The sequence below is a fragment of the Castor canadensis genome, chromosome 17 (assembly GCF_047511655.1).
Source record: "Castor canadensis chromosome 17, mCasCan1.hap1v2, whole genome shotgun sequence".
Classification (NCBI taxonomy): domain Eukaryota; kingdom Metazoa; phylum Chordata; class Mammalia; order Rodentia; family Castoridae; genus Castor; species Castor canadensis.
The window spans coordinates 23593082-23611795 of record NC_133402.1 but is presented as its reverse complement, the minus strand read 5'-3'; the positions used below and the strand labels follow the sequence as shown (position 1 = coordinate 23611795).

Genomic DNA, 18714 nt, shown 5'->3' with positions numbered 1-18714 from the left:
TTCTCCAATTCTGTTGGCATTGTCATCTTTACCAAATGGATTTCAACAAAATTCTTTCTAATTCTGATCTGGAGTGTGCCCACACCCCACCTCAATCCAATTTGTCATCCCTAGCCAGTGTTTTCATTCTAGAGCACAAATTTTATCCTGTTATTTTGCTGTTTGACAGTTATTTGGTAACTCTCTATTGCTTACCAGATATGCTCTGATGTTGTTTTAGAAATATTATGGAACACTATTTTCCCTTTATTGCTGTAATTTCTCCATTATACTCCAGATCCAATTATAGCAAATGGTTTCCTATAAGATTTGTGGTCATTCATATCTTCTGTCTTTTCTACATACTATTTCCTATGTTTGGAAAGCTTTTGCCCACAAACCTAACTAAAATGGACAACTCTTACTAGACTTTCAAGTCTCAACTTAGTTATCTCCTCAGACATCCATACACTGATGTCCCTTTTTTCTTCTTAGAAAAAAGTAACTCGTATTTCTACTTTAACTGCCTAGGTATACTATTTACTTATGAATCTGCCATTCTCCTCTACTGGCTGGCACACAGCAAATATTCAGTAAAATATTGTTGAATTATTATTCCTGTTGTCATAGTAAATCATTATATTAAGTAACCAATATTAATTTATTATAATCACTACTTCCATTAGAGGAGTGTTAATATATTCTATTACATATGATCTATGGAGTATTTGTTGGAGAAACAAAGTCAATTTTTGAGCTATGTTTTAACAAAATGATTGCTTTCATGAGTGTTGCTTAAGCTCATTCTCTTGGTAAGGGACTGATTGCCAGGACTGTAAATCTATTCATATTAATACAATAAGAAAGGAGAGTTATTGAATGGCTACTGGAGAATCTTACAGGGAGGAAAAATGTGCAGAAAAAACTAGGATGCTTCTTTAGCAAGCAGCTTCTTCCTGCTTCTTTTGTTCTGAAGCCACAGGGCCTCTTGTCTTTATCTTTCTCATCTATCTTCCTCTTTCACTCCTTCCCTCTTCTAACATATGGTTTCTCTGCACTCCTCCAATCTGGCTGGTTTGTATTTTTGGTTTGCTACTCAAATGCTTCAGGCTCTAACCCTAAATTAACGCATCCACTAACCTACTAGGGTTTTTTTGTTTTGTTTTTTTTTTTTGCAGTACTGGGGCTTAAACTTAGGGCCTTCACCTTGAGTCACTCCACCAGCTCCCCCCCCCCTCCGGCTTTTTAATCATTTTTACACTTACTCACATGTGTATACATTGTTTGGGACACACACACACACACACACACACACACACACACACCATTACCACCTCACCCCTGCTTCTGGGCAGAACCTGTTCTTATTCTCCAATTTTATTGAAGAAACAACATAAGGGACAATAAAAAAAGACAGCATTTTGCTAGTTTGAGATGAAGATAGCTATACAGACAGATTCCTAGCATTGCTTCCATGCACATGTATATTGCAACCCACATTGGTTCATCTCTGCCAAACCTCTTCACTACTTCCTAGTCCCTTTCCCATAGTGACCTCTGATAGTTTAAGATTACTATATTCACTCCTCTACAGTGAGCACATCAACCACATTCAAGTTTCAGATTTCCTTCCCTTTCCCTATTCCTCCCATGCGCATTCTCCCCTTAGTGTGTGACCCATGTCCAATAATATTACTGCATTTGTTTAAGGTCTATAATCTGCATATGAGGGAGAATATGTGATTTTTGGCCTTCTGAGCCTAGCTAACTTCGCTGAAGATGAGGTTCTCCAATTCCATTCATTTACTTGTGAATGACAAAATTTTATTCTTTGAGGCCAAATAAAATTCCATTGTGTATAAATACCACATTTTCTTAATCCACTCATCAATAGTGGGGCATCTTGGCTGTTTCCATAGCTTGGCTATTGTGAATAGTGCTGCAATAAACATGGGTGTGCAGGTGACTTTGTAATGACCTGAGTCGCATGCCTTCCGCTATATCTGTAGGAGTGGTATTGCTGGATCATACGGCAGAGCTATGTTTAGTTTTTTAAGAAGCCTCCATATTGTTTTTCGAAGTGGTTGTACTAGCTTATATTCCCACAAGCAGTGTTTGAGGGTTCCTTTTTCCCCCACATCTTCACCAACATTTGTTGCTGGTGGAGTTCTCAATGATAGCTACTCTAACAGGAATGAGGTGGAATCTTAGTGTGGTTTTGATTTGCCTTTCCTTTACGGCCAGGGATGGTGAGCATTTTTTCATGTATTTTTTGGCCATGTCTTCCTTCGAAAAATTTCTGTTTAGTTCAGTTGCCCACTTCTTTATTGGTTCATTGATTTTTGGGGGAGTTTAGTTTTTTGAGCTCCCTGTATATTCTGGTTATTGGTCATTTGTCTGATGTATGGCTAGCAAATATTTTCTCCCACTCTGTGGGTAGTCAATTTAGAAATCATTTCTTTTGTTGTGCAGAAGCTTTTTGATTTCATGTAATCCCATTTGTCCATCCTTTCTCTTAGTTGCTGGGCTGCTGGAGTTTTACTGAGGAAGTCCTTGCCTATAACTATTGCTTCCAGAGTATTCCCTGCTCTTTCCTGTACTAACTGCAAGGTTTTGGGTCTGATATTAAGATCCTTAATCCACTTTGAGATGATACTAGTACAGGGTGATAGGCATGGATCTAGTTTCAGTTTTCTGCAGGTAGATAACCACTTTTCCCAGCAACATTTGATGAAGAGGCAGTCTTTTCTCCACCATATGTTTCTGGCACCTTTGTCAAAAATAAGGTGCCATCAGCCTTTTTTGTGATGTATATTTTTGAGATAGGGTCTCTTGAACTATGTGCCTGAGCTGGCTTGGAACTGTGATCCTCCTGATCTCTTACTCCTGAGTAGCTAGGATTACAGGTGTGAGCCACCGATGCCTGGCCCCACTCAGTCTCTTAAATATTTGAGGCAGAATCTGACAGGCACAATTTAGGATAAGCCAGTCAGATGTGGTCAGAGGCAGTTTCATATAATATAAACATGGTTACTGAGACCGTCAACAGGAAGGAAGGCACATTTCTCTTGGAAAGAAGGAGGATAGGGAGGGAATGAATGGTAAATCTAATATTCCAACAATGTTAGTCTTCATGGTAGAATTAAAAATGAGCTCATAGTCATTTGATTTCCTAGTAATTTTCCCTCTTAATAAATAATAGTTAATTAAAATTGAAATAGGATTTCAGTTGTTCCTACAATTTAGGATTATATACATAACAAGATAAAGAAAGGCAAAGGCATGATTAGGACATCATTCTGGATAAGGACTGCCTGAGGGTGAATGTGGATCAGAAAGAGAGATTTGGGGCAGGGCACACAAGAGGCTTCAAACATCTTGTTAAATTCTGTTTCTTAAGAAGAGCAACATATAATGCTTATTTTTATTTTTTTAAAAAGAAGTTGTACTTATACACTTCATATACTTGCTTGCATGTTTGGTACATTTTGCAATTTTAAAAGCATAATTTTAGGGTGCTTTTGAGACATCTTAAAGTGTTATAAATGTATTACTAAGTAGGAGAATAGTACAATAAGTTTTAATATACTTTCAAAACAGAGAAGGTACATAGCACTGCAGAAGAGTAATGCTAAACTGTAGTTTTCAAAGTATGTCCTTGGACCAGCAGCATCAGCATCACTGGGAACTTGTTAGAAATATAAATTCTCCAGCCTCTCCCAAATCTGCTGAATCTAAAACTCTAGCATGCAACCCAGAAATCTGTTTCAACAAGCCCTCCAGGGATTCTGATGCATGTTCAAGTTTGAGAACCGCCGAATCTTTGGTAGTTGAGCTTCTATCTTCCTGCAGATCTCATAGGATGACAAGACCAAGGTGAATTAATCAGATCTTGTCATTCACTTAGTAGGTCAGAAATTTCCTTTTGTCAGTGTGCAAAGAGTAGAGCTCTGAATCTTAGGTGGGTAGAGTGGGTGGCTTGGTACCCTGTTTATGAAATAGGGTATATAAAATTATTTTACCAACTTTGCCAGGCACCAGTGACTCACACCTATAATCCTAGCTACTCAGAAGGTAGAGATCAGGAGGATCACAGTTCAAAGCCAGCCCAGGCAATAGTTAGTGCATGAGACCCTATCTCAAAAAAATCCATCACTAAAAAAAGTGGGGCTGGTGGAGTGAGTTCAAGATGTAGGCCTTGAGTTCAAACCCAATACCACAAAAACAAAACAAAACCAACTTATTCATTTCATGAAGGGCCAAAATATGTAGCCTCTCTCTCTTGTTAAAAAACCTACATGAGAAAAAAAAAAGACGTAGTTTAGCTTAAAATTTGGTGACTCTGGGTTTAGAACAAGAGGTATTCACAACTCAATTTATCTGTACTAAGATTTGGAAGGCCAATCTATTCATCTATCTTTCTATACCCATCTATCCCTCCATGTGACAAGTATTTATTGAGTACCTGCCCACAATTTCCTGCCTTAGTCTCCCAAATATTGGGATTACAGGCATGCACCATCATATCTGACTATGGTCACGCCTTGATTAGAAAAATGAGTGCCAGTTCTGCTGCTCCATGATATTTCCTGGAATCTTTCTCCCATTGGCATGCAATTCCCCTTTGTTCATGCAAAATAACAGTGGTAAAGCAGAAACGGACATTTTAACTCTGGAAGATCTGAACTTTTTTTCTTTTTATATTCAACTTAAGTATAAATAGAAATCCTCCATCCCTGGCCACTCTATCTCCTCTACCATCCCTGCTCTACATAGTCATTCTCTAGTCTCTTAAGCAGCACTTACCATCACCTCTTAGTGTAGATCTTATTGTCTTACATCCAGCTAGATGTAAGGTGCAGGCACTCAGGGACCTATGTCCATCTGTTCCTTATCCTTAGCACTTAACAAAGTACTTACTACAGAGTAAGTAAATACCTTTTAACAAAATTTTACTTTATTGAATATTTTAAATAAATTTTTTAAATATTTTAAATGAATGAATAAACAAACAAATCCATTGTATTTAAAATCAACTAAGACACACTTCACAGCAATACTGGAAGAGTTTTTTTCTATTTAAAGTAACTCCTGGAAAGAAACTAAGTAATACTTTCCAGGATAATTGATCTGGGAAGGAAATAGGTTTTTAATAAGTAGGATTGATCATTGTTGGCAGGTTCTTTTAAAGACATAATACGAATTATGTATTGGCAGAAATTAATTATCTAAAGTAATATGCTTAAAGTACTCTGTGCATGAAAATCTGGCAGTGGGCTTCCTGTTAAAGAACATTTATGTTATGTAAAAATGTTAGGCATGTAAGCTAATTCTTATCCTTAGGTGGAACATGTCTAAGAAATAACCTTAGAGTAAAGCCTCATTAAAATTGCTGCATTGTCATGATTAAAGAAGTAAGATATGGGCCTGCTGCTGTGACTCACTTTGTAATCCCAGCTATTCTGGAAGTGGAGATTGGGAGAGTGGAGATCTGAGGTCAGCCCTGGGCAAAAGTGAAACCTTACCTGAAAAATAACTAAAGCAAAAAGGGCAAGGGGTATGGCTCACATAATAGATGAGGCCCTGAGTTCAAACCCTAGGACTGCAAATAAATAAATAAATAAATAAAGTAAAAGATATTCTGAAGAACTTTGTGTTCTGGTCTTGTTTGTTGCCTAAAGAACACTGGAGAGGCCAGTTCTTCCCAAAATGAAAATTTAAGCCAGTGTCAAGAGTCCAGGAATGACAGGCATATGTGTATCTCAATCTTCCTTGCCACATCACCTGGGAGGAGTAAAAACTATTGTGAAGGAAAGCAAACACCTTCCACCCTTCTCTTGAGGGCCTGGGACTAAAAGTGGTAGAACCCAGAAGATTTGATAAATAGATAGATAGACAGACAGATTAGAAAGATTGATAAATTCTTGAAAGTCTATCCATCTTTTGAAAAAATAATAGCTAAAATTTATTTAGAATTATTATAAACTCTTTACGTTTTAGTTCATTTAATCTTCAAATAATCCTATAAAGGAGATAGTATTATTACAATCCCCATTTTACAGATGTAGAAAGGCTCATGGAGGTGAAGTGGCTTGCCCAAGAATAAGATTTAAGTATGCCTGGCTCCAGGATACTGTTAACGATTACCCTATGCCTTACAGTGTAATCTCCTGCAAGCAGGACATGAACCATAGAAAAGATGCAGACCTCAACCCTTCCCTTTCAGAAAAAAAAAAAAAACATAAAACAATCATGTACATTGTAAGAGGCACTGGACTGAAGCAGTAAGTGTCCAGCTCTGGAGTCAGGATGCAGCATTCAATCCCTGCACTGTCACTTGCTAGCTACTTAGGCAATCTTGGAAAAACTATGCATAGCTTTTGTATTTGGGGGTTTTTTGGTGGGGATTGAATAAAAAAAGAACATGAAAAACACATAGAATAGCACCCAACACTCAAGTACTCAATTAATGTTGGGTAATAGGAAAATCAGTTTTGAATCCCAGGCCCAAACTCCTGGGCTTCCACATTTCAGGTCTGGTCACTCACCCCTATACACTAAATAGAAAGGCATAGCGAACTGCCAATTAATGGATTAAGAAAATTTCATATTATAACCAACTTGTCTTTGACAAAGGCGCTAAAAATATATGATGGAGAAAAAGCAGCCTCTTCAACAAAAACTGCTGGGAAAACTGGTTAGCAGTCTGCAAAAATCTGAATCTAGATCCATGTATATCATCCTATACCAAAATTAACTCAAAATGGATCAAGGATCTTAATATCAGACCACAAACTCTAAAGTTGATACAGGAAAGAGTAGGAAATACTCTGGAGTTAGTAGGTATAGGTAAGAACTTTCTCAATGGACCCCAGCAGCGCAGCAACTAAGAGACAGCTTAGATAAATGGGACTTCATAAAAGCTTCTGCTCATCAAAAGCAATGGTCTCTAAACTGAAGAGAACACCCACAGAGTGATAGCAAATATTTGCCAGCTACACATCAGACAAAGGACTGATAACCAGAATATATAGGGAACTTAAAAAACTAAATTCTCCAAAAACTAATGAACCAATAAAGAAATGGGCAAGTGAACTAAACAGAACTTTCTCAAAAGAAGAAATTCAAATGGCCAAAAAACACATGAAAAAATGCTCGCCATCTCTAGCAATAAAGGAAATGCAAATTAAAACCACACTAAGATTCCACCTCACCCCTGTTAGAATAGCCATCATTAGCAACACCACCACCAACAGGTGTTGGCAAGGATGTGGGGAAAAAGGAACCTTCTCACACTGTTGATAGGAATGTAAACTAGTACAACCACTCTGGAAAAAAATTTGGAGGCTACTTAAAAAGCTAAACATTGATCTACCATTTGATCCAGCAATACCACTCTTGGGGATATACCCAAAAGACTGTGACACAGGTTACTCCAGAGGTACCTGCACACCCATGTTTATTGCAGCACTATTCACAATAGCCAAGTTATGGCAACAGCCAAGATGCCCCACTACTGACGAATGGATCAAGAAAATGTGGTATCTATACACAATGGAATTTTATGCAGCCATGAAGAAGAACAAAATGTTATCATTTGCTGGTAATTGGATGGAATTGGAGAACATCATTCTGCGTAAGGTTAGCCTGGCCCAAAAGACCAAAAATCATATGTTCTCCCTCATATGTGGACATTAGATCAAGGGCAAACACAACAATGGGATTGGACTTTGAGCACATGATAAAAGCGAGAGCACACAAGGGAGGTGTGAGGATAGGTAAGACACCTAAAAAGTTAGCTAGCATTTGTTGCCCTTAATGCAGAGAAACTAAAGCAGATACCTTAAAAGCAACTGAGGCCAATAGGAGAAGGGGACCAGGAATTAGAGAAAAGGTTAGATCAAGAATAATTAACCTAGAAGGTAACACACATGCACAGGAAATTAATGTGAGTCAACTCCCTGTATAGCTATCCTTATCTCAACTAGCAAAAACCCTTGTTCCTTCCTATTATTGCTTGTACTCTCTCTTCAACAAAATTAGAGATAAGGGCAAAATAGTTTCCGCTGGGTATCGAGGGGGTGGGGGGAGAGGGAGGGGCAGGATGGGTATTAAGGGAGGGGTTAGGGGCAGGGGGGAGAAATGACCCAAGCATTGTATGCACAAATGAATAATAAAAAAAAATAAAAAAAATTTCATATTTATATATAATGGAATTTTATTCATCCACAAAGAAGAATAAAATTTTGTCATTCACAAGTAAATAGATGGAACTGGAAAACATCATCTTCAGCAAAGTTAGCTAGGCTCAGATGGCCAAAAATCACATATTCTCTCTCATGTGCAGATTATAGACCTAAAACAAATGCAGTAATATTATTGGACATGGGTCAAACACTAAAGGGAGAACATGCACGGGAGAAAGAGGGAAGGGAAAGAAAACCTAAAACTTGAATGTGGTTGATGTGTTCACTGTACAGGAGCAAATATAGTAATCTTAAACTGTCAGAGGTCACTATGGGAAGGGGACTAGGAAGTAGTGAAGAGGTCTGGTAGAGATGAACCAATGTGTGTTGCAATACACATGTGCATGGAAGTAACACTAGGAATCTCTATATATGGCTATCTTCATCTCAAACTAGCAAAAATGCTATGTTTTTCTTTTTATCTTATATGCTTTTTCTTCAACAAAATCATAGAACAAGAGGGTGGAACAGGTTCTTCCTGGAGATCGGGGGTGTCTTGGGGGGGGTAGATGGCCCAAATAATATATACACATATAAGTAAATGTAATGATAAAATTAAAAATAAATAAATAAATAAATAATAAATAAAAGGCATGGTGAAGGGCAGAGAAAGCATATTAATTACACAGCCCTGGGACATGCTGTGAAAAGAGACAAAGTAAGCACTCAGCCATCTTCATTTATCTTTTGAGTACAGTCATGAGCTTTAGCTTTAAATAAGGCAAGGAACAAAAATATGTGCATAATTAACAGTCCCAGTTGCAGATGTAGTCTCGTTGGTCATTATCTCAGTGCTTGTTATTCGAGTGTTCTAGAAAAGTTGTTTTCACTGTCATCACTTGGGGGGAGCAATCTGGTTTCCAAGACATGATTATTCCTGCTCCAGGATACAGCCTCATCATTATAGGTAATTTTTGTCATTTAGAGGGGTGGTCTATCCTGCAAGGCTCTGCTGTTCCTTAGGGATGGTTTCAGTCCCTTGTCATAAAAATGTTATTGATCATTCCTGTCCTTCCTTGATTCCAAGGTGGTTGCAGGAAAGAATGGCTCAGAACAAAGGACAAAAGGTACAAAATGGAGTTGGAGATGCCAAGAATTTCCTGTTTTTAGTTAATTCATGGGCCCAAGTAAAGAAGCAGTGCTTTTTAGCAAAAACAGTTTAAGGACCTCTTACAATATTACTTTCCAATCAAAACCCTCTTCAAGCCCAATGTTATGGATGGTCTTCAAATACAGGATAACTTATACAATGTTTAATACCCTTTCATGTTAGAACAAAAGGGTCATAGATTTTGAGACCCTTTGAATGGCAAAATCAGAATAATGAAAGCAGATGTCTTTCCTGGTAAACTAACTCATTCTGAGAAAGACAGAATATACATCCACGTCCGTATTATCCTAACTAGCATGGAGAAAAATTTTCTACTAAACACTGTTTCTTTTCTACTTCTTTAGGGACAGTTTTAATCCCAGGAACCACTCAGCTGACCCAGAAAGACATCCTCTACAGACTAGAATCTTCAAAAGCAAAGTGCATTATTACCAATGATGTTTTAGCCCCAGCTATAGATGCCATCGCACCCAAATGTGAAAATCTTCACTCCAAGCTAATTGTGTCTCAGCACTCCAGAGAGGGGTGGGGGAACCTCAAGGAAATGATGAAGTGAGTAGCCTTAATTATACAATAGCTTCCTCAAAAGAAAAGAATAATAAAAGCTATTCAACCCAGTAGTGATCAGACAAATGCAAATTAAAGCCACAGGCAATGTTCATAATTAGTGATTACTGCAGCATTAATACTGCTAAATAAGCTCTGAGACAGGAAGGGACCTAGGGTAGTCTTTGTAGGTTGGTATCGGAGGCAGAACCTGAGAAGGAGATGGTGTGTGAGAAGGTTATTAAGGAGTTCTCTTGGAATCAATACCCATGAAGGAAGGGAAGGATGTAAAATGGGGCAGAGGAAGAAATTAATCTTCAGTGTATTCCCTATCTATGGGACCTCTGGAGTTTGGACGGATCCTCAAAGCTGTTCTGAGCTAAAACAAGAGGTTCTGGCCTCTATACACCCACATTGATCAGTTATTGAATATGAAGTGTCTCTAAAACGAGATGTGATCTTGAAGAAGGCAGCACTCCTCAGCCACGAAAATCTCCAAAAAGGGCTAAGATGGGGGAGTAAGTCCTTTATTCCCCCAGAGAGACTAAGAGGTGCATCAGTATCAACTACAGAGCTGTTATCTCCCAATCAGACCTTCTGTGTAGGCTATCCCATTCCCTTGTGAACAGCAACATTTCTATCAGGTTGTAATAGTAAAAAGAGCATTTAATGTCAATGGGTAGAATTATAAAACTGAATTATGCAGATGTTCAAGTCCTGCCGAGGAGTGCTTCTTAGGGATCATTTAGAACTTTTGCCAGGTGCTGGCTATATCTTGGCCTGGCAGGAAATTCCCTTCTCAGAATGAGCTTTTACCTTTACTTAAGAGTTTGGGGGCATGCTTACAACTATGGACTTGTTCCTACCTCCTTTTGGTACTTACCAAAGGCTAAGTACTATTCTATTAAAAAATAATATTATTGCAATTGTGTTAAAAATAATAGCTAATATTTATATAGCGCTGATTGTGTGCCAGAAGCCGTTCCAAATACTTTAGACATGTTAACTGATTTAAATTTCACAGTGACCTAGGGGACAGATGAATAAGGTCAAATTACATAGATGAATAAGGTCAAATGCTGGTATCTGGCAGAGCTGGGTTTCTGGCTACTAGGGTTTGAACTTAGGGCTTCACACTTGCTAGGCAGGTGCTCTACTGCTTAAACCACACCTCCAGCCAGAGTTGGGTTTCAAAGGCAGCTGGTTTCTGAGCCCATACTCTTTTTTTTTATTATTGTTTTATTATTCATATGTGCATACAAGGCTTGGGTCATTTCTCCCCCCTGCCCTCACCACCTCCCTTACCACCCACTCCGCCCCCTCCCTCTCCCCTCCACCCCCTCAATACCCAGCAGAAACTATTTTGCCCTTATCTCTAATTTTGTTGAAGAGAGAGTACAAGCAATAATAGGAAGGAACAAGGTTTTTTTCTGGTTGAGATAAGGATAGCTATACAGGGAGTTGACTCACATTAATTTCCTGTGCATGTGTGTTACCTTCTAGGTTAATTTTGATCTAACCTTTTCTCTAGTTCCTGGCCCCCTTCTCCTCTTGGCCTCAGTTGCTTTTAAGGTATCTGCTTTAGTTTTTCTGCATTAAGGGCAACAAATGTTAGCTATCTTCACCCCTCCCTTGTGTGCTCTCGCTTTTATCATGTGCTCAAAGTCCAATCCCCTTGTTGTGTTTGCCCTTGATCTAATATCCACATATGAGTGAGCCCACACTCTTAACTGCTATATTTACTGTCTCTAGTGGTAAGAGATCTCTGTGTTAGGTTTTGAGAGCAACTGTCTCTATAATGGAACTGACTGATACATAGCTATAGGTACTGTTTTTAAGGGAGATAATTATGGAATCATAGACTCAACATTTGGTCTAGCTTTTTTGGACAGCCAAAAAAGGCATGCAGCTTTTCTGTATGCCTCACAGCTTGGATATTTCTATTCACTCATTCTCTGCCCAAAACTCCCAGATAAATCTGTGTGTTTCTTAGATACCTGATGAACATGTGTGCAGAGTTTACCTCCTCTCAGCTGCTCTAATGTGTGACTTATTTAGAAGCTCAATTATCCTTTGGAACTAATAGGTTTTCTTTCTCTTTCACCAGAGTCCTTTCCTCCTTCCTTGAGTAGATGCTTATAATCCCCACAGGTTTTTTTTGTTTACTATATACAGTACTGTATAGACTTGTCTTGTGTAAAGAGAAAAACTATCCTTTCAAGAGTCAGTAAACATTTTCTATAAAAGGGACAGGGTCTTTAATATTTAGGGCTTTGTAAGCCATACAGTCTCTGTCACAACTATTCAACTCTGCCATGGTAGTGTGAAAGCAATCATGGATAACATGACAATGAAAGGACATGGCTCTGTGCCAATAAAACTACTAACAAAAACAGAAGACACCTGGAGGCATGGCTCATGTTAGGTAGAGCACTTGCCTACCATGCTTGAGGCTCTGGATTCTATCTCCAGTACCACACACACACACACACACCCCCACACACACACTCCCACGTGGCACCACCGGGGCACGCGCGGGCACACACACACGCATATAAAGAGGCCAATCAGATTTGGCCTGTGGGTTATAGTTTGAAAATCCCTATCATAGCCCATGGCTTTTATTAACATTCATTTTTAATATTTACAAATTCTTCATATATCCCTGATTATAAGGTCATAGAATCCTTACTCTGATGAACTCTTGAGTTTTTTTTTTAAATGCTTCAATCCTTTTGTCTCACAGTTTAAAAACAAAACAAAACAAAACAAAAAAGCTATGAAATCAGCTACTATAAATGAGTTTTTGATAGAAAAGTTTATTATTTGATAGAAAAGTTTATTTATTTTTAGGTTCAAAAAGCACCTAAAAAGATGGAGGGAAACAGAGAGGGAAGAGGTAGCTTTTACCTTGAGATTCAATCCAAGTCACTGGGGCCTGATTCATAAAATGTAGAGGTCCAAGTAGATGGTTTCTGACACTGTGTTTAATGTGCAGAATCATTGTAGATTTTTCCGTTGCAGACATGTCAGTGATAACCACACCTGTGTGAGGACAAAACACAATGAGATGATGGCCATTTATTTTACCAGCGGAACAACTGGACTTCCTAAAATGATCGGACACACCCACAGCAGTTTTGGTTTAGGATTAACTGTAAATGGAAGGTACTTCCACAGAACCACAGTTTCAAGTGTCAAAACTGTACTGGCATTTTAAATTTGTTTTCTTACAAATTTATAAATTTAAATTTTACACATACAATTTCTACAAATATAACAAATTTATACATTAAAGTTATTCTTTGTTTTCCTAGGTTCTGGCTGGATTTGACACCTTCAGATGTGATGTGGAATACCTCAGACACAGGCTGGGCAAAGTCTGCTTGGAGTAGTATTTTTTCTCCATGGATCCAAGGAGCATGTGTATTTGCACACTATTTGCCCCGTTTCGAGACAACTTCCATCTTACAAGTAAGGCACAATGCAGGAGGTCCACATTTAGAAATGCAATAGTAGTATCACTGACAGACTTGGTAAATAAAGTAACTTACAGAGATCAGAGTAGACAACATGATTTAAGGTATTTCACATCCTCAAAGTCAATAATCCTGAAAAGATAGAGAAACAGTGTGAGTGAATTTACAAACATTTATAAACAATGTTTATATTCTATTGTGCCTACCATAGACATATTAAATACTTATTAAAGTTGTACTAAAACCAAGAGTTTGCCTTTTCAAAATTGCAGACACTCTCCAAGTTTCCCATCACAGTCTTCTGTTCAGCACCAACTGCATACCGAATGCTTGTACAGAATGATATGACTAGGTAAGATAAGTTGGTAAAACAGGCCGAGCTCCAAACTAATATGTACAGGATTTGAATATCTCTTTCTCTTCCTCCTTCTCTTCTTGCTGTAAATAATGATTGCTGTGTCCATGGCAGGCTCCTGCAAACAAGGAGAGGAAAGGGATGGTTGGGCCATGTCTATAGCTCTGAGCCTAGTGGTTCTGGTAAGAAACTAATTATTTTGGATTGCAGCTGAGACAGTAGAGAAGTTGCTCCTATTTGGAATCTTATCCTAGCAAATGGAAGAGAGAATTCTTGCTTTTAAATTTATTGTTGATTGCATTTGAAACGGCATATTGTTAGTCTGAAAAGAAAAACACCATTACACACAACTCAATACTTCTGGTCTCTAAATGTGAGGAAAATTTTCATTGTTGATTTGAAATGTTATTATGGAGTACCTTCCCTAAAGATGACATGGCTTTGTTTACAACAGATTAGTCCCTCACCCCAGCAAAAGAAGAAAAAGATAAACTGGTATTTGGGGTGTTATTTTATATTAAAATTATGTTTATATTGTACTAACAATTTTCACTTCTCTCCTTTTTCCTCCTAAACCTAACTGGTGACCTGTTTTCTGAGAAGCTATAATTTCAAAAGCTTAAAGCACTGTGTGAGTGCTGGTGAGCCAATCAACCCTGAAGTGACTGAACAATGGAGAAACAGGACAGGCCTGGACATCTACGAAGGATATGGACAGACAGAAACGGTACCTGACCCCACTGAAAAGACAGGACTGGACTCAATTTACTCTAATGAATTAAAACCAAAGTGTCTGTTATGTCTTTATGATTGTTTAAAAGATAAGGGGATGAGTGGTGTGGTTAGCAAACCATAAAAGAAAATAAAAAGCTTGATTCAAACTAGTTGCAAAAACGTTCTATAAGAGATCAGTTGCTTAAATAGCCATTCTTTTCTGAGGAAAAATGCTATTAATTAACTGATCAGGAAGAAGGAATTAAAATATTTTTAATGAAAATGTATTGGATCTATGGGACAAGGAACTTTCTTAGTCAAGGCTTCCACAAAATGGAAAACGGGTGGAGCTCCTTGTTTTATGAAATACTAAGATGTTAAGGAGTCGCTGGACGATTCCTTGGGCAAGCGTATTCTAAAGGGGTTCTTAAAAAGTTCATGGGGATAAGAATAAAAAGAAATTGCAGAGGCAATTAATGAAGTAGGAACAAAGTTGTTATTCCAGAAAGAGGAGTAAGACGGAGCAGATAAGGGAAAGGTTGGAAAGCTTTTCACAGTATGTCTTTTTATATTTCAAATTATAAACCCTGATCAAAAATTTAATTTCCAAAAGTAAATAAATAAATCACTTAAACAGAACCAGCATAACAAGTATCATACTAATATGTTACAAATGCTAATGCTAATATGTACAAACATTAATAATACATTCATGTTTGAATAAATATGGATATTTTGGTAATTATGAATTTATTATCTTTAACTTATTATATATGTATATTACTTTAGTAATTATAAATTTGTTATTCTCATAACTTTATTGTATTACTTTTTATATTGTCAATCTCTGTACTTTATGAAAGAAGAAACTATCTTATTTTGATCCTGGTTCATAGTAATAATTGTTGAATGAATAATAAATTATTGCTGAGTGAATACATAATAGATGAATAAATGAATTTTAAGTAACTTCTGTTACTTTACATTTTCTTTCTTCTTCTTTTAGGTGTTAATCTGTGGAAATTTTAAGGGAATGAAAATTAAGCCTGGCTCAATGGGAAAGTCTTCCCCTGCTTTTGATGTTAAGGTTTGCATACCCCCTTTCCAGGAGAATGTTTAATAACCCAATCTGTTTCCCACCTAACCCTCATATGCACTCCTTGTTTTGGTGATGATTCCATGTTACTTCTATTATTTCTATGCAGAGATCAAAATGTTAGCTTAATAGTCTCTTATTATTTTGCAAACACCTATATTATACCAGGTAGTTCTAAATTTTGTAAATATTAACTCCTTTAATTCCTAAAAGAAACATAAAGGCATGCTAATATCAGAATCATTTTATAGAAGAGAGAACAAAGCGATTAAGAAACTCACCCAAGATCACATAGCTAGTAGCCACTACTTTAAGGATACAATCTCAAGCAATCTGGCTCCATTCTCCAAACCCTTACCACAACACCTCACCCTCCTTCCAGTGAAGGTGGTCAGAACCTCCTTAGAGGATTAACGAAGCCAAAAGAAGCCCAAGTTTACAGTGGCTGGAGCACTCTCCCTCAGTGCTGCCTGGATAATTGCAGACTTTCTGTAAACACTGTCTGTGATTACTACCACCTGATGCCAAAAGGAATTCTATTTCCTCACCTGCATACTTTGCACAGGGTTAGAATTGTGCTCAGATCAACTTAGGGTTAGATGTAGATGACAGCAATGTTTCCCAAGCTCATCAGATCATAAGAATCACATGGTTACTCATTTAAAATACTAATTCTTAGGCTCTTTCCCTGGAAAGTCTGACTTAATAGATTTTGATGTGTAACCCCGAAATCTAGGTTTTTAACAAGATACATTGCTAAGTGATAAAAGCAGATTGCAAAGCTACGTATTATAAAGTGATCCTAATTTTTCCTATGTATGTGTTGTCTCCAAAGATATCACCAAAATGTAATTAATGCTGAATGGTAGACTTGTTTAAAAGTTATTTTTCTCTCACATTTTGATAATCTTCATTTAATAATATTTTATGCAATAAGAACTTAAATAAATACATTTCTCTAAGGAATTTAAGTATTTAACCATTTAAAATGTTTTCAAAGTCTGCATTCTTAAATAGTAAAGATATGCAAAATTAAGATTTAATATGTGGCATTAAATTAAAATTCCCTTAAATAAATTGTTCTGTTTACCATAGATTTTAGATGGCAATGGCAATGTTCTACCTCCTGGGCAAGAAGGAGATATTGGTATTCAAGTTCTACCTAACCGACCGTTTGGCCTTTTTACTCATTATGTAGTAAGAGTTATTTTAAAAATCTCTGTTTCTCAAAAGTTCTTGGTGGCTATCCTCATTCTCACAAAACAAACCTAGATAGGTATTCAGCCCTTTCTTGTGAGAGTCATTGCCCTGAATAGTAATCCCCTAGAAAGGAATCCCAGAAACACTCAAATGCTTGCTAAAAAGCACACTGGTCCCCTAGGCTAGGTCATCAGAAAGGCAATAGAAAGGGAACTAAAGGAGGCTGTTACATCTATGTCCTCACCATTGATTGGTCCTCTGAGTTTTTTTGTTTTGGTTTTTTTGAGCCAGGGTCTCACTATATAGCCCAAACAGCCTGTGAATGAATCACTATCCTTTTTACCTTGGCCTCCTGAATACTGGTATTACAGGCATGTACCACCCATGCTCTCTTAACTGTTTATTGATTGATCCTTAACTATCAAAAAGTATCCACTTATCTTCCTGAAATCTGATTAATGCTCTCCAGGATGAGCTGGAGAAATAGGAAACGGAGCAATGGAATTAAGAAAATTAATTCTCTAGGAGCTTTCTAGCTCTTTATTGTTTGCAAGTGTATTTCATCTCTAATCATGGTATACAAATTACAGCAAAGTTTTTTATCAACATACTAAAAAGTTAAAGCCCAGGTTGTACTTGTTGGTTAACTCTACATAGGTAACAATTCTTCATTCATTTTTGTTCTTATGCCAGTTACAGACCAGTGCTTTTGGAATTATTGGGCATTGGTGCTTTTGTTTGACTCTGAGCATTCATTTCTCTTTTCCTACCTGTGTTAGGAATTAATCTATTAGCAAAGACTTAATTTAGTCCACTCCTTGGAGCCCTAGTTCCTGCAGCATTTATCTTGTGCTCTAAGAAAATTCTCAAGGAGTGTGCCTAGACTTTTAAACCACAGTTTTACCTTTCGTATGTTGGGTTAGCTTCATGCTGGAATTTCATTCCTTTTTCACACTCTGGCTCCTCTTCATGCTAAGGCTTCTCAATGTAGTCAAACTTTCTTTTTCTTTGAACATTTGAAAATTCACCTGATAAGATTCACATTCATAATAATAGCAACAAAATGCTATTTGTTTTCAGGATAATCCTTCAAAAACAGCTTCAACTCTACGAGGCAATTTCTACATCACTGGGGACCGAGGATATATGGATGAAGATGGATATTTTTGGTTTGTTGCAAGATCAGATGATATTATATTGTCCTCTGGGTAATTTTCTTCTCTCTGCACGTCTTGTTTATCTATCGTGAACCTGTGACTCACCCTTACAAATTCCTGTCATATGCTTTCCTAGTTACCGAATTGGACCATTTGAGGTAGAAAGTGCCCTGATGGAACACCCTTCAGTTGAAGAGTCAGCTGTTGTCAGCAGCCCAGACCCAATCAGAGGAGAGGTAAAAGAACTAATTCATCTCAACTCTATTATTTTGTTGGCAATCTATTGCATACTTTAAAATAGTACTTCATTGAAACAGGATTATACAACTGTTTCATTTACACAATATGCAAATCAGATAAAAATTTACTTTCTAAATGCACGTTAGATAGAAATATGCTAGTTAGAATTGCTACAGAATGAGACTGAAAAACATGCTAGAAAGAGTCCTGTCCATGGAAGGTTAGGATAAACACGGGCTGGATATCAGTTATTCAGGCTCAGTCTAGCATGAGGCTCCAGATGTCAACCGAAACAGGTAGTTAACCTTGGTCTGAAAGCCAACACACTGTTCTTGATATTGCTGAGGAGAATGGCTGGCATCAGCTATCAGAGGTGGAAGCAATGTCACATGCAGGAACTGAGGCAACCATGAGCAGGTTGAGTAAGCCAATAGAGGTATCAGGAAAAAGGTGAAGAACAAGGCAAGAGTCCTAAAAGCTGACTCCTATTGGGGCTGATCATATGGTAGTTTGGGCTTAAAGATACCATACCACTCTTTGGGCTCTTTTGGCCAGGTAGACCTCCTGGGTTTTGACTGTGTGTCTACAATA

The 18714-nt window shown here is 37.5% G+C and overlaps 1 protein-coding gene across 3 annotated transcripts in view; it reads left to right on the top strand.

The window, feature by feature from the left end:
* Acsm3 (acyl-CoA synthetase medium chain family member 3) overlaps positions 1–18714 on the top strand; it is a 29271-nt gene that overhangs the window by 7786 nt on the left and 2771 nt on the right. For 2 of the 3 annotated variants that reach the window (XR_012443196.1, XM_020153958.2), the window contains exons 4-12: positions 9681–9888; positions 12907–13050; positions 13200–13356; positions 13634–13713; positions 14320–14443; positions 15437–15517; positions 16622–16723; positions 17807–17934; positions 18020–18119. Coding sequence is in view for 2 of the 3 variants with exons in the window: in XM_020153958.2 (XP_020009547.1) it covers positions 9681–9888; positions 12907–13050; positions 13200–13356; positions 13634–13713; positions 14320–14443; positions 15437–15517; positions 16622–16723; positions 17807–17934; positions 18020–18119 (1124 nt within the window). In the remaining variant the exon portion in view is untranslated. The remainder of the gene's footprint in view (positions 1–9680; positions 9889–12906; positions 13051–13199; positions 13357–13633; positions 13714–14319; positions 14444–15436; positions 15518–16621; positions 16724–17806; positions 17935–18019; positions 18120–18714) is intronic. The other variant, XM_074059602.1, reaches the window with a different exon arrangement.